Source organism: Ciconia boyciana, chromosome 13 (assembly GCF_034638445.1).
Source record: "Ciconia boyciana chromosome 13, ASM3463844v1, whole genome shotgun sequence".
In the NCBI taxonomy this organism is placed as follows: domain Eukaryota; kingdom Metazoa; phylum Chordata; class Aves; order Ciconiiformes; family Ciconiidae; genus Ciconia; species Ciconia boyciana.
The window spans coordinates 8,430,296-8,446,111 of record NC_132946.1 but is presented as its reverse complement, the minus strand read 5'-3'; the positions used below and the strand labels follow the sequence as shown (position 1 = coordinate 8,446,111).

The following is a 15,816-nucleotide window of genomic DNA, read 5'->3' as shown; positions in this document are numbered from 1 at the left end:
ACTCAGATACTGTACTATGCCAGAATTTGTGCCATTGCTAGGCTCCTTAACCAACAATTTTAATCGCAATCTGTTTTTTCTTTTGTGGAAGGCTGCAGTAATGGAGTAACTTCAAAGGCAGCTTTTTATATTAGCATTTGAGGAAAAAAAAAATCATTGCACTGGTTTATTATGACTTGTTATAAGACTAAAGTTTGACAACATGTTTTAAAGAAAAAAATATCATTGAAGAATGTGTTGACAGTACAACATTAGACTTAAAATGGGTTTATGTTAACACTTGAAAATTTGTATCTGAACATTAAGCAAAGCATTGCAAATTGTCTATTCTTAAAGGATAAATATTTATTTATAACCTAGGGTGTCTGTCTTAAACAAAATAATATATAATCACTTTATACAGGCAATTCTCTATTCTGAAATAAGGCAGTTGTTACATTGTTCTGTTTGGGAAAAAAAAAAATTTCTTATTAGTAAGTAAGTGGCATATGCAGGCTTATATTCTAGAACTTACCATTGCAGTTTCCACATAATGAATGCCAAAGATTCAGGTTTGTGAGCTATTAGTTACACTGGTTTACTAGAGTATCCAAACTATTGCCAGTATTTTCACAATTCTCACTACAAAGAAGGGCATACTGTAAAATCAAGCCAAAGTGCTCAAACATTAACCCAAAGCAATTACCTCATGAGAAAGTATAGGGTTTTAAAAAAAATCAGAACTCCATTCCAATGTGCTTCTATTGTACAGTAATTACATTTAAATAAATTTTTAGAACAAGTTTAGATAGTAATTGTCATTACTGAAAATGTTGTTTATAAGGAAGAAGTACATGTGTATGAACTGTATATTCATCGAATAATTGGTGCTGATCTGTCATTTGTTACTGTTGGTCTGAGTTTCACAGTTGCAAAAGGATTTTCTCCACTGAAAAGAAATGCACAAAAGTTACTGGAAGGCCTGCTGCAATACAAAAGCAAATTTAAGCCATGCAGTTTCTTCATCCAAGTTGTTTGAAGACTAAGTTATGGCTTTAGACTGAAGGATACTGTGCAACTCTTAGTTTAACTTGAATTTTTAAAACAAGCTTACATATCAAGACTCACTGTGCAGTTATCAAAAATTTGGGAAGTTAATGCCCAGTTAGCTCTGGACTTTTTTTTTTTTAAACAGCTCCCAGTCTTCAAAGAGTCTTGTTTTTAACCCCCAAAGACATAGTTTAAGTCCTGCTTCCTGTCAAACTACTGGAGAAACACTTAATTTTCTTGAGAAGGGCCTATGCATTGTATTTTACTTGATGCCACTCTTGAGAAAAGTGCAACCAGTTTTAACCATAATGTTTTACCAATGCCTAGGAAAGGTCACAGAGTAATTCAGGAAAAACATCCTTATTTCCCTTCACAATCAATACAGTAATGGAAGCCGATGTAAAAATCAAACACAACTAAATTAGTGTAAAAGCTTTAAAAAATATACCTTAGAAAAGGTGGTTTTATAATGCCATTCATATCAGGTTTCTGTAAAAGAAAAAAGATATTTACACAGATTTACAAAGACATGCTACAGGTGATCTCGCTATCCAGCTAAGGAAAAAGAGACCCTATCATTCCAGCAGGCTAAAATATTTAGCCATTTAGAATAATTACCGTGTAGTTCAGTTGACCTGTGGAGGGGAGAATTATCTCAGAAAATCAAAATTAGAAAGTTAAGCAATGGTCTTTGCATTAGTTGGTTTGGGTTTTTTTGTGTTGTACCCACCCCCCAGGTTTAAGATCGGTGATACCTGAGGTCGAGCTGGGTTTTGTAGGTTAAAGGAGCAAATGAAATGTCACTGCAACAGCCATCAACCAAAATAAAAAGAACAGAACTACTTGCAGCACAAATATCATACCATATTGTTTCTATAGCATAACTTATAAACTGCTAGTTGTCACAGCAAAATGCCAGAACTAGGCTTGGGGCAGCTCTTACAGAGTGGCCACAGTCAGTGTATCTTCATGTAACTGTAAAGTCATGAAGTTAAAAAAGGCAGCAGCCAGTATAACGACATGTTTAAATATTAAAAACCTGACGTGAGGGCAGATTTCTGATCAGTATTATGTAGAGTTTTTATACAACCTACTGTGTTTAGCTCTTGTTGATATACAAAGTACAAGTTCAGGTATCTCCTGTGACTTTTGTGAGTAGTGGTGGTGAGTAAAAAAGGCAAGAAAAGAGCTGTTGGCATGCATGGGTATAGTTTGCATTGTTTGTATGGGAGTGGTACAAAAGGAAGAATAGTTTTGCATAACTATTGGTAGTATTTCATCCTAATGAAACTGTTATGTCTAAGTGTACAATCTGAAAAAGACAGTCTTATAGCTGCATTTTGCACTGTACTTCTGTGATGAAGTGTACATCGTTCTTGTGAAGTTAAGCTAACCCAAAAGATGGCAGTGTCGCTCTGTCACAGTGCTGCTACAGGATGCAGCATTTCAGGTGTGATAAAATGGAAAACCATTGCAAAGTATTGCCCTTTGCAAGACTGTTGTGCTATATGGAAGTTTTGGCAAACAGTTAATTTCTACTTTTTTCCCCCCCTCTAACTTTTAGTAATAATCATACTTAGAAATGACACATTTTAAACTGCAAACTAACGGCATTGCTTCTAATAGGTGTCAGATAAAGTTCAAAGTGAAAATTTGAATATACGTTCTTGCGTGTAGAAGCAGGAATATGCAGTCACCTTTTATGTAGCAGCTTGACTTGTACTGATCATTCCATCTGTACGGCCATTTTGTTTTCAATACTTAAAATTTCACTGATAAAGGCCTGTAAGCCTTTCCAGTTCAGGTACACCATCTATTGTACCGGTAGTTCCTAGCTACCGTAGTCACAGTACCATGATGCAGGTGAAGAAATCTCTATTTATTCAGGACCTAATTCAGCAGGGTTCTTAAGCATGTGCTTGACTTGTGATTCCAATGAAATTGCCCATGTACATCAGTCATAAATAGAATTAGACCTTAGAATTAGGCCTAATTAGCCCTTATAATTAATTAGAATGAACAAATGCCTGAATTACATGCTACTTCTTACTGAACACCAACCCTCATCAAAGCTCCATCAACTACTAAGTCTTTTTTAGTTGATGGTGTTCTACATAGTACTGTCCTACATAACACAGCATGAACAACTAACTTGCTAGAACCATTCCTCATCTTTCCTCCTTGAAATCCTGAGCTATTTTTTCTGTGTATTCTGAAACAAAAATAACATGCCTCAATGAATCATTTTCTGCCTCTGCATAAAAGACACTGTAAGCATACTGTTTTATGTGTATGTAAATTCTGTATGAGAATACAAACCAGCCTGGTATAACGTGGAGCTTATTTCCAAAGCCTGTGGGGGTTGGTGACTTGCACGGAAGTGGGAAAGACAAGGAAGCTCTGCAACTTTCCAAAAGAATGAAAGTAAATAGTGACTTCGGAGCAAAAACTTGGGTGCAAATGCAGCGACTCTCCTCTACAGTTCTCTTCCTTGCTTTGTGTGGTAACAGGTAAGAAGAATCATGGGGTCACAGTAAAAAGGTAGCTGCTCTGAGTTATGGGGTACCTCAACAAGAGTAGTCATTATTTTATACTCCAGAATTCCTAATTTATTTTTATCATGCTTTCCCTGTGGAAATTTAGAATCTCAAAAGAGATGTATTTGTTTTCCACTCCTAAGAGGCTATAAGCCCATTCTGGCCTCCAAAGAGAATATACTGTTCTGATTAGAATTCTGTCCTAGTCTGTCAACTAAATGATCTGCCATTCTTCTTGGTTTTTCAGTTCAGCAAGAATGTTAGTCCACAAGCCTTAAGTTTATTCCCAACCCCCCGATGCCACAGAACATACAAAACAACCCTTATGGTGACTACTCTCGGGAACTGACTGAGGACAGTTAGCCATACTAGAGACAGCAGCACAGTACAGTGATACTGAGACAATTGAACGGATTCAGTAGTTTTAAAGCGCTATAGTAAGTCACCTTTTACTTGTCACAGGGCAAAAAACTCACTGTATTGCTTGCTTGGCAGCTTCCACAGGCTGATACATCTTTTAACTATTGTGAACATAATTACATTTGAAGGACGTGTTGATCCCATAGGTCTCAACACCTAGCCATAGAAGAAATGGCCCAATGTATAAATCTGCCATTACATAATTGTTAAGGCTCATTGCTTCTTTATCCAAAAAATGAAAACCACAAATGTGTCAAAATATAGATCCTTGTTTTCATAATCATTTTAGAAGTTCCCAGATACTTGATTTGAAAGTGACTGAACACTAAAATTTAGATCTTATTTCTTGATATTAATTTCATGCATTGGAAAAGCTTTATTCCTCATAGAAAAACATTGTCCTAGAAACACGACATCACTGCCCAAGTTCTAGACTTCCTACACAACAAGGTTCCTTACTGATAAATAAAACCACTTGAATGTGGATTCAAATGTGCTATATTCAAATATATAGATGCTAATATTAGACTGTTCTGACAAAAAAAATCAGCTAATCTTTTAATAGGAATATTCAGGTGAAAAAAAAATATCCCAAAACATTACTAGTCTAGCCTAAGTGGGGTAGGATCTCTAACTGAGAGGAGAGCTTCACAAGTCCCTGTCAAGCAACTTTCATCCTTTTTGTTATGAAAGGCTCTCAGCTCTGCTTCTAGTTCTTCATGCATTTTAAGGATCACAAATTTTTCTATAATGGGAAGCACTAGCCTTTTTTCCCCCCCTCCCTGCCAGAGAAAAGATACTTTTTTGTTTCAATTTCTGCATCTGCAAGAGAGATTTTGGCAGTAGTTAGTGGAAGTGTGTGTCTGTGTTTTATCTATAGCTGCTCTTCTGAAATAGCTGTAGAGTGGCTTTACAAAGCCCAGCACAACCAGAGGGGACATTTCTGAAAGGCCTGTATAGCTAAACCTCCAGCAAATTTTCATTTTTATATTTGTAAAGTTGAGGTGACCTGTCCTTCTTCTAAGAACTAGATGTAAGTCTATGATGCGATTACAAAAGTGATTTCTTTGAAGACGCACTATTCACTCAAGAAAGAAAATTCATATAATTTCATTTCCTTTCTTCCCATTTGTTAAAATTGTCTTTCTCCATGCTTCTGAAATGCAGATAATAGCTTAAAATGCAGATGTTACTGACAATTGATGCAATTTGTGTCATGCTTGTGTCTTTCCAATGGTAGTTTTTTCTGGACTTCTAGAGTGATGTATTGGAAGTTATTTTTGTTATTCTTAAGCAAATGTTTCTATTTTTACTTATTCAAACACAGTTCATTCTCTTTGCTTGTCAATATAACAAAGACCTGTTAACCCCCTCCAATGCCTCATACCTCTAAGTAAAAAATGCTGTAGATGGGCATGACATCCTAATAGTAGACTTAAATGAAACAGGAGGAGAGGAGGCTTCTTTGACGACAAACATTGTTTCCTGATGCCTTTCCATTTTACAGGAGTACCATTATAAATATTCTGTCATCCTTTGAACTTAAATGCACTCTTTCAGCAGTAATCAAAGTGTGAAGCAACAAAACTTCCAGTTTCTACTTTTTAAGTTGCTTTAGTTAGTTTTACTTCCAGAAAGTACAAATTTACAAAGACCACTTCAATTTCTACTGTATGATTCAACAGATTACTTAGAAAGCAAAAAATCTGTCAGAAGGATAACCCAAATTTTGTTTAGATGTTATATTGATACATAAAATATTGTAGTCGTACCAATAAATAATAAAATGGTGAATTTTTCAGCTACTGGCAGCCAACTACAGGATTCCTGACTTCCGAGAAGTTTGCTATGGTACCTACTAATGGAACTTTGCATCTTACTCTGGCACAGTCTCTCAATTTTAGCGGTGACAACTATTTAATATATATATAAAATCACAGAAAGTTTTTTGCTATCAAAATGCAATCTCTTCTTCAAGAGGCTTTTTGAAGAAAGTCTCAAAAACACTTATCACCATTAGATACATCAGCAAATTATTTAAACAAGCAGCAAGAAAACGACTATTAATTGCTTAATTTGATTAGTCTTCATTTTGAATTATTGTTTGAATGCTGACTTAATAGCAGAAATACTAACTTTATATAGCATTATCTATTCATAAAAACGTATTTCCACTCAGCTGTGGTTTTGCTGAGTACAGACATTAGTTAGTACATATATCCCTCAGCAACATCCACAAAAACAACACTAATGTTCATGGGGTTGTGTAAAGCATTCCTGAATACAGAGTTTATGCTGTTTTAAATCCCCTAATCCCACTATAGCTCTAAAATCACTTAAGGTGATGGATTTGTACTACTTTCTGTAAGAATTTATTTTCATGTTTCACAGATTTCATTCCCAAGAACTTTGCTAGGCAGAGTAAGTCTCCTAGTACTCTTAGTTACATCCCTGAACAATTCTCCTCCCTTCCCATTACTACAGATGGATTGAAATGCCAAAACCCCATGATACTCCTGAAGACAACTGCATCGAAGGGCTGCTGAAGTCAAGTACAAGTAGCTAAGGTAGAATATTCCAGGGCCTCATTTAAGAGCTCAGCTAAGTAGGTCAACAAAAGTAAGCAGGGCAGAACATTTGGATTCATGGTATTGATTACGTACCGAACCTGCATTTTCTGGTCTGTCAGTTGGTGTTTTAACAGTAGTACCTTTGGAAGACTCCATTCTTTTATCTGTTTGCAAAGACCCCAGATAGTCTGGCGGTGGGAGGACAACATCACCTTTTTCCACAAGATTTACAGAACTAATACTTCGGATTGGTGCAGGGCTGCAAGACAGAACCAACAAATAATATTTTAAGTTCCTATAATACATCTCTCTCACTTATCTTTAGCCCCAGGAAAGCACAAAAGCACATGAGCTGAAAGTTAATAAAGGCATGCAATCCCCTTTAAGTCAGTAGGACTCTAAATTAAAGTTGGGGTGAAGCTAATTCTCTGGTCTTTGTGTAATCATTAAAACATGTTAATGTAATCAAGGCATTATACTACAGACTGTTAGGAAGTAGTTACTGTGTATGTTACTGAACAACAAAGAACATGAGCAGAAAAACAGCATTTTTACTAAATGTTAGAGAAGATGTGGGTATTTCTGCAAGTCCCACCCAAAATGTTTACCTTGGCACTGGGACAAATGCTTTTTCTTCTGCTGGTTCTTCTAGTGGTCTAGTATACGATGATGGAAACCATCCTTTTCTGTAATGGGAAAGTTTTTCAATTTCATATTATATAAATGATCTTTCAAAAGACAACAGTGGACAAACCAGTAGACTCAAACTGAGATTTAACTTTTAAAGATTCGATTTCTGATGATACCAAATTAGCGTACAAATTCTCCCTAAAATAAGTGCAGTGATTGCCCTTACAGAAGGAGTCCCCAGTCAATGACAGCCAGCAAAAAAGGTGGAAAACCATTTACTAATAGCTGCTAACAAAATCTGATGAGACACATTTTTCCTTCATGTTCAAATTGGGTAATATAGATTATCTTACACTTTAGTTGTGTCATGTTCCCCATAAAGCCAGCCATCCTTTTCTTCAGCCACAAGAAGTGTGATGATATCCCCCTGTGCAAAGCTAAGCAATGTCTTGTTACTTCCAGCAGTATGTGGGAAGATTGTCTTTACTTTTTGCCTTTTCATTATGTTTAGTCCCGTGGCAACAGAAGTTGAACGCGATAAACTGGCATCATCTGAATTCTCTGTCAAAAAAAGAAAAACAAAGCAAAAAAGCGCAAAATTAGCCACACACTAACAAAATTAAATACAATTAGTAGTCTGACAGGGAAAAAAAAAAGTAGACAAAGGAATACTCAAGTGCAAATCAAGTTCTGAGACTTTGTACTGCTTTGGTTTCCACTTAGACACCTCTCAATTACCTGTCAGTGTTTCTTATCACCATGAAGTTCTTAATAGCATGTCATTTATATACACACACCCCCCCACCCATCACAATAAAGTTGAACCAACAGACACAAAAAGTTATGTAAGTTTTAACTTGCTACTTTTTTCCTCTTTTGGCATGAAGAATGCTAAACAGTTACAGCCATAAAAGACCTTTGAAAATTTTCCATTCTAAAAAAAATGTAACTGTGTATAAGTCCAAGATTTCATTTTCAAATGTGCCTAGTGCTCAACTTCAGCTGAATCGATGGGAGTTGCAGATACTTGGCACTTTGCAGACACCAGCTGTTTACCAGAAGACAACCTAAAGGAGGTCTCAAAATTGTATGTTATTTGACCAGTACAATATATTGTAAATGCATTTTTAAGGAAGAAATGCTGGAATTGCTATTATCACATTGAACAGTTCTGCATTTCTTATGTTGTGATCTAGGCTTAGTTCTTTCCCTTCCTTCCCTATAGCAGAGAAAGTGTAAAAAAAAGTTTTATATATATAAAGAAACTGAGAAAACAGTGGGTTTTACATTTCAGGAAAGAGATACAAGACTCTGCTCATTCTGTCCCATGTGTATTCTTCCCTAACTGCTACATGACCTTAAAGGAAACAAAAGCAAGACTGTAATAGTAGTTTATGTTTATTTGTGTGCACTGAAATAATCACTCAGATGTATCTTGTTCAAAATTATAGAATGTATTCTTCTGATAAGATTGGAAGTCATAAGAGCAGTTAAGCTGGGTTAATCAGGGACACACAGAAAGTGATTAAAATAGAATCTACCTATCTTGACCTGCATTTTACTGCAAACAATTCTTCTCTTCCTATAACACATATTTCTCCTGTTCAGTAACTTATATAAATACTTTGTAAAGACCATTTTCTACTCCTCTATACGTCCTGGAATTCACATCATCATAGCAGTCAAGAAGTCCTAAGATAAATTCGAACACTATAGCATGTCATTTACACTTACATAGTCTGCAGCAAAGTGACACTCACCTGCTGAATTATTTACTTTTTCAGACGATGTCTTTGGAACCGTTGCAGGATTGTTAAACATATCAACTAGTGGACTAGTGTACGCCCTACCTGTAGGGGCAGGGGGCACCTTTGATGCATTTTCATGATGAGGATAAAAATCATTTCCGATCTGGAGTCACAAAAACAACAGTATCACAATACTGAGGAGACAGCGACAACTTCTTTGCAACATTGAATTCTAGAAAGCAATGCTTAAATATTCCCAGTTAGGGAACATTAGGACGGTTACACTTAATGTTCAGTTACACTCCAGATTTTTTTAGAAGTTTACTAATATCATTTAGAAATTCAACAACCAATGGTGACACAACATGCAAGTAGGTAGAATTTAGAATTTAACCTGCACTCTAATACGCTAATAAGAATCATGGAGGGAAGAATGAAAGGAAATAGAAAATAACATTTTGTTTAAGTTTATATTGAACTACTGAGTATGTAATTATTATTACTTGCAGATAGGAACGTAGGAAATTGAATGGTTAGAACAAAAGTAGCCCTGAGGCTGGGCTCTGCAGAAAAAGTCCTAAGTACCCAACTGAAAACTGAGCCTTGTTTGGATATGTGTTTCTGCTTACATACTGTGTATTCTTCCAGTAGCACAGCTTCAGCTTAACGACTTCGCTTTCATACCCAACCCCAGTATATTCCAACTGAAGTACATTATAGACTTGATCCCAAATGCTTAGGTACAAAAGAAGCTAGTGAAGCCACTCCCATTTAAGAGAGAGAACCTTGAACCATCAAAGAACAACATACCGTGGTATTTCTCTCTATCATTGGTGAAGGGTGTGGAGTTCCTGATATTGGAGTAGAGCCAGGTGTCCTTATTTCATCTATCATCATTCTGACTTTTTCAGGCACTTTGGTGGCATCACTACAGATTTCCTGCCACCCAGGCAGCTTGGATTTTAGGAAGTCTGCACACTGCATCCAAGTTTAAAAGGTACTTGTCAAAGACATGCTTTTTCATAAAATTGCACAGACCTACTTGTTAATTTTCATTATACTAAAACGATAACACCAGTGAAATGGAAGTCTTTTCAAAGATTTTTTGTACGTAATACCTCTTTGAAGCAAATAATACGTTGTAGAAAGAGCCTGTCTTTTTCAGGGTCAGATACTGGAAATACCTGATCAGTCCATACATTTTTTTCTTAATATATGGTTTTTAAAAAGTCAAAGTAACCCTTTATTGTTGCTACAATACATTTAAGAGAATATTGCATTGTAAACATTTTCTATGGACTGATCACAACACTTGCTGGGCACTACAGTGTTCCTTAGCTATTTATGGCAGTCTGATCTACACATACTGCAGGAGATACTTAAGATCTCCTATATGATTAGATTTCAGGCATTTAATTTCTGTTTACACTCATGCCACTGACCTGAATGTGATAGAAGTGCATGTGCTGGGTAAAGCTGCAGTGCTTGTCAACCAGAAAGCAGAATCTTCTTTTTTCTTCAAGGAGAGCTTCTCTGCAGCCTTCTGCAATAAATCTCTGAATATCACTCTGTCGAGAGCTCACGGTTTCTAAATACTAAAGAAAAAAAAAAAATCACAATACAGTATCTGAGTTTTATTTGATACTACATCCAATTACTGAAGCAAACTCCAAAAGCCTTAGAAAAAGTTTTTGGAAGGGTGAGGCGGGGTAGGGTGGCTCTACTTCCAAGCCTTTCTCTTTTCATGCACACACCTAACTTCCCCAATCTCATCAGGTAAATGTATATTCTTATCACAGGCAATCAATAATCTATTTAGGGGGTGAGGAAGCAGAGGGAAGTGAAGCAAAACAAGAAACAGTCTTTTAGCCTCTAAATAAAATGCTGCAGTAAATAAGAATATGACATCAAAGCAGCAACTGTGCTGAGCAATTTTAAAGTCACAGGTGTTCTGATTAGACTAATTACCTTCATCTGCTCCACAGCAGTTCCATTGACTCACACAAGGCTATGATGAATCTCTACTTCATTTCAGAGGGGGGAAAATGAGTTACTAAAAAGACTAAACTATATTTGTCTGAGGTTATGAGGATTCATGGCTAAACTGTAATTAAATGCTAACCCTTGAATTCTCAGTCCAATACCTTAAAAAAAGGAACTGTTATGAATGCAGGTTAAAAGATAGGTAATAAGAAATAGGAACTAGTACTATTTATGTTCACTGTACTGTGTTATAAACAAAGCTTTCTCTGAAAAGAAAATTAAAATAGAAAAATATGGAGGAAAAAACCATATAAACTAGCACAAAATAAAAGTATTGTGCAAATAAAAATATCAATGGCAAGTATTTTCTGAGAGACACATGACAACCAGAATATGACTTACTGTTTCTCTTCATTGCCTTGCCATTTCTTATTTCGCCTCAAGATGGCAATGCTGTTTTAAGATCAGTAGGAAAGGTAATAATATGTGATAACAGAAGTTGGCATTTGCCTACTTGGGGAAATTAATTTATAGCAAATTACTACTGAATTTGCATAGCATAGCTGACTCCCTCTGTAAACACCTGCATCAAGGTGTAGTTACAGAGGTACTTTAAAAAAAAAAAATCAAGTAGTGGACATGGGATGAAACCTAGAAACTGAAGCAAAGTCTCTGAATATGTACAGCACAGCAGTCCAGAGCTTAATTTCAACTGGAATACATACTCTAGGAGTGCCTTTAATATAAACCAACTTTGAGGAACCAAAAATTCATGTTCTTTGAAATTGTAGAGTTTAACTGTTGCCAAACAACTTACAGAGGAGTTACGTGTATTAACTAATACCACTGCCTATACAAAAATTGTGGTAAGCTTCAGAAGTCAAGTTTTAAAACAGACTCAGATATGACCTGTAATAGCTTAACATTTTCTGTTGACCAGGTCTCATACAAAGAAAGAAACAAATGACTTAAGAGAGAGTACACTGACCTCCATTTCTTTATGCTCATATTTCATTACATTTCGTGCTCCTTGGCTTTTCCTTCTGATTTTTTTCAGCTCGGCCTGAGACTTCTCTAAAGAATCTAATTTGCTTCTGTGTTCAGTTTGGTACCTCTTTAAAGTTGCCTGCAATGAAAGCATTTAAAACATCTCATAATGCGCTCAGCAATGTACCTGGGTAAGTGACTAAAAAGCATTACTATAATCTATGAGGTATCGCTAATACACGTCAAATGAGTTAGGCAATTACCTTTCTCAACTTTAGTTTAAAAATGCCATTAAGTCATGCATTGGTTCCCTTTTTAACTCAAAATAAGCATGAAAATTTTGGCCATGTTTATGTATCTAAAGCTCAATTCTAACGTATTGATTAATTAACTGATAGGGAACAATTTCTGAAAAATTCTTTGGCTAGCAATAGATAAATAAAATATGACTTTTAGAATTGAATGTACTTACATTCATGTATTTTACATCCAGGTCTGTTTTCTTCTCCAGTTCTGATATAATTTCTTTATGAAATTTTTTGAACTTTAAAAACAAATGAAGGGTTATTAAAAATTGGCAAAGGTAATTTATAATTTCAAGAGGAAAATAAATTAGAAAAAGAAATTGTTTAACTTACGCTCTCCTCTAGACTGTCATTAAGTTTCTTGTGTGTTCTTGAAATTTCTACGAGAACTTGGCCTGTTGACAAACATACAACCCTATTTGTTTCTTTCATAGAGTTCTGAAGTTAGTTAACAAAGAGCAGTAATAAAATATATTTAACTAATACATTTAACAACTAGAATATATTTAAGAGGGATAGGAAATTTCTTGCTGTTGCTCATCACAACAGTTTAAATAAATAACTAGATCTGGCCACAGACAAACCAAGAAGCTCATAAGTGACAGAAGAATAATTAATCATGCATTATTATGCAAAAGGGACATGGAGTGCCAGACAAAATAAATACTTCCTTCTCTCCAGAATAGCTCATACTGATTTAGTAACAGCCTCTTTTCTTGCCAAGTCAGAGAACAGCACACAAGAACTAGAGATAGTTGTTACTATCCAAATAGCTACTATCCATTTTTAAGTCTGAAAATTAAACTTTAATGTTTATTAACTAACTGCACTTTCAGAATTAACAAAGTAACCTTTCACATTCATTCACAGCACACCTGCTAAACCAGATCTGATCCATATGCTGATTAATTTCCCACGCTGTTTTATCAGCGATTACAGCCTGACTGTACGGCATTAACTAACAGCCAAGAAGCAGCAGATTTCTCAGCATCCTCTCAACAGATCCTAAGTATGCCTGTTATGCTCTGCTGTCTTCCAGCACAAAGTTACACAGCTTACTCTTCACTGCGAGCAGTTAAAAGCTGGTCTGTTTCATTTTGCTTTAGAAGGGTATAGAGGAAAAACACCTAAATCCTTTGGGTGCGGTTCTATGTGCAAACCAATGTAAACTGTGCCTGCTGCGGTCCTGCCCCATATGCAGACAGCCACATCGTCCTGCTCTGGATACAGATGGCCACATCATCCCCACTCCCTTCTTTGTGCTGGCACTGACGCACTGAGTGTGTGCCAGTCTTGTCTGGGAGATTGCAAAATACTGCTGAGGAGAGTAGTTGGAAGTGTCCTGAAGTGCCCAGTTTGACTTCACCCGAATTAGACCTGTAGACAGTTACCAGGTCTCAACCAGGAGCCTTTACAAAAAACTGAAAGTGCTGGGGCCACGATCAGATTCCCAAACTGTGGCGCATCTGAAAGTCTTGACTAGAGATGTGTTTTACTGTCATTCCACTTCTGTAGCAAGAACAGCAGGTTCAGTTCTACAGCTGGTTCACTGGCATGCCTCCTCCAGTGATCTACCTATTCCTCAATCAACCTTGCAGTTATCCCACCGTGAAGTATTTGCCATGCAGGTGCTTGTAGTATTAAACCTGCAGTAGTGCTGTCCTAATGTACAGGCAGGCTTTACAAAGCTGCACAACAATTCTGTAATTCTGATTACATATCACTGGCAGAGTCACTGCATGGGACTGCTCTCTATGTCCCCTCCTATTTATTATCTTACACGATTCTGTTTCCTTTTTTCAAATGAAAAAAAAGGATGCATTAACTGTTCAACATGCTGCTTTACAAATCTTGTTTTCTACCATCTGTATTCTTTGAGAACCCCTCCTGAGTTAGTCAGCAAAGACTTACCATCCTATAATGCTTCAGATCCTTCAGGTGCACACAAAAGCTCTCAAAAGGTGCAGATAATTAAAAAATTTGGCTAAATAAAATGAATGACAGAACTTTTCATGAGATCCTTCTCATCTTCTCCTTTCTCAACATCTCCCTAGCCATCAAAACCTGTCTCCCCATAGTGCAGGTAACCTTCCCATATAACACAGATGCATTCCCATAGTGCCTGGGTATGTGTTATCATCTTTCTCCCTTCTAATCTGTCATTCTCAAGTTTTAAGACATCTCAAAATTTTAGTTTCTTTGAAATGAGAACCATATCTCCTGTCCTGTGAAGCAATATGACACAGTAGATCTTTAAATAATGTAAAATATGGGTCTGTGTTGTCGTTTACGGGGAAACATGAGGCAGTTCAGAAAGAAAAACATGCGCGTCTCCTGACTTTTCAGGGATCCCTCTTCATGCCCCAGTCCCCACCTCTATGTCTCTGCACAACAGGCTGCAGGAGACTTGGAAGAAGGAATCAGAATACAATGAGAACAGTCAACCCCTTGATTAGCAAGAAAAAGGAATTCGCAGTCAGGATGGTAGATGGGAGAGACAGAGGGGTGCTGTATTTTTTTTTTTTTTTTTAATATATATATTGTTTTTCTGAGTCCTTCAGTCCAGCCTACAGAGTGCTATGCTTTTTTTGTTCGTCTTTAAAGTTGCTGGTGACTACAGAAATAAAAATACTATGAGAAGTGAGAGGTGCTATAGTAATTAGTTGCTCATATGCAAGAGAAAAGTAAATACAATGTAGTTACATAAACACTTGAAGTAAGGGACATGAGTAAGCCACCTTGTTATTTTAAGGCTGTAGAAGTGAATGCACTTTAGTTCACAGTGTTTCTGTTTCACCAAACTCAACTGAAAAGATACATTTTAGACTGTAATGGCATTTTAAAATTAGGAGAGTTCTGTAAACACTTATCTGCAACTTAAAAAGGAAAATAGTGTTAAATCAGGAAAAAACCTAAGAAATACAAATAAAATTACAAAGTTTGTTTGGTTTTAAATAAGCCAAGAGAAGTTAAAGAAGTTCAGGGTGAGCGTTGAAATGGCCCTCAAAAGAATGCCCTTAGAGATTTTTGTTCTTTTTAACATTAACTTATTCTCCCTCTTTGTAAAAAGTACGTTCTGAGAATCTGCTGCCAAAGCAGCACGCTTAGCTAATACTTGGCAACACTAACGCGGCCAAGCCTAGCGTTCCAAGTACTGACAGACATCCAACAACGTCGGGTATTGACTCAGCTCTTGCATCGCTCTTTCACACTCCCTTCCTCTGGCCTGCCCTGCCACCACAGTGTAAACGCTCAGTAAAACAACCCATTCACCTGGTGCGTCAAGAATGGAAAACCTGACGCTCGGAGGTTGTTATTTTTGTCTCACACAGCACTTGAACTGACTGCAGCCTTTAAGTCTTTCGGCTTTGAATGCTTGGTTAGAAACAGTTTTTTTAATCTTTATTACAAAGAATACTGCCAAAACATATCCTGAAATGAAGAGAACTTTAAAAACTACACTTCCTTCTAAATGGTTTGTGCTGGATTATTTTACAAGTTTATTTTAGAGTGTTCTAGAACACTTTTAAATAGTATTTTTAGGTATCAGTGACTGTACCTCTGATTGCATTTTCTTTTTCTCTCAACCAAAGACTCCCTGTATGCT

The 15,816-nt window shown here is 36.4% G+C and overlaps 1 protein-coding gene and 1 long non-coding RNA gene across 3 annotated transcripts in view; one reads left to right on the top strand and one right to left on the bottom strand.

Annotated features, from left to right (window-relative positions):
* Positions 1–338: 338 nt before the first annotated feature.
* The window catches only part of BAIAP2L1 (BAR/IMD domain containing adaptor protein 2 like 1), a 43,471-nt gene continuing 27,993 nt past the window's right edge, over positions 339–15,816 (bottom strand). Inside the window, exons 4-14 of one of the 2 annotated variants that reach the window (XM_072878486.1) lie at positions 12,543–12,604; positions 12,377–12,448; positions 11,906–12,043; positions 10,377–10,529; positions 9,745–9,912; positions 8,947–9,097; positions 7,540–7,747; positions 7,165–7,242; positions 6,650–6,815; positions 1,478–1,518; positions 339–928 (exon numbers count right to left, since the gene is read on the bottom strand). In XM_072878486.1, coding sequence (XP_072734587.1) covers positions 853–928; positions 1,478–1,518; positions 6,650–6,815; positions 7,165–7,242; positions 7,540–7,747; positions 8,947–9,097; positions 9,745–9,912; positions 10,377–10,529; positions 11,906–12,043; positions 12,377–12,448; positions 12,543–12,604 — 1,313 coding nt within the window. In that variant the 3' untranslated portion in view covers positions 339–852. The remainder of the gene's footprint in view (positions 929–1,477; positions 1,519–6,649; positions 6,816–7,164; positions 7,243–7,539; positions 7,748–8,946; positions 9,098–9,744; positions 9,913–10,376; positions 10,530–11,905; positions 12,044–12,376; positions 12,449–12,542; positions 12,605–15,816) is intronic. The other variant, XM_072878487.1, reaches the window with a different exon arrangement.
* LOC140659184 (uncharacterized) lies at positions 9,847–14,137 on the top strand. Its single transcript, XR_012045020.1, has 3 exons — positions 9,847–9,931; positions 11,975–12,095; positions 13,080–14,137. It is a non-coding gene; the product is annotated as an uncharacterized lncRNA (long non-coding RNA).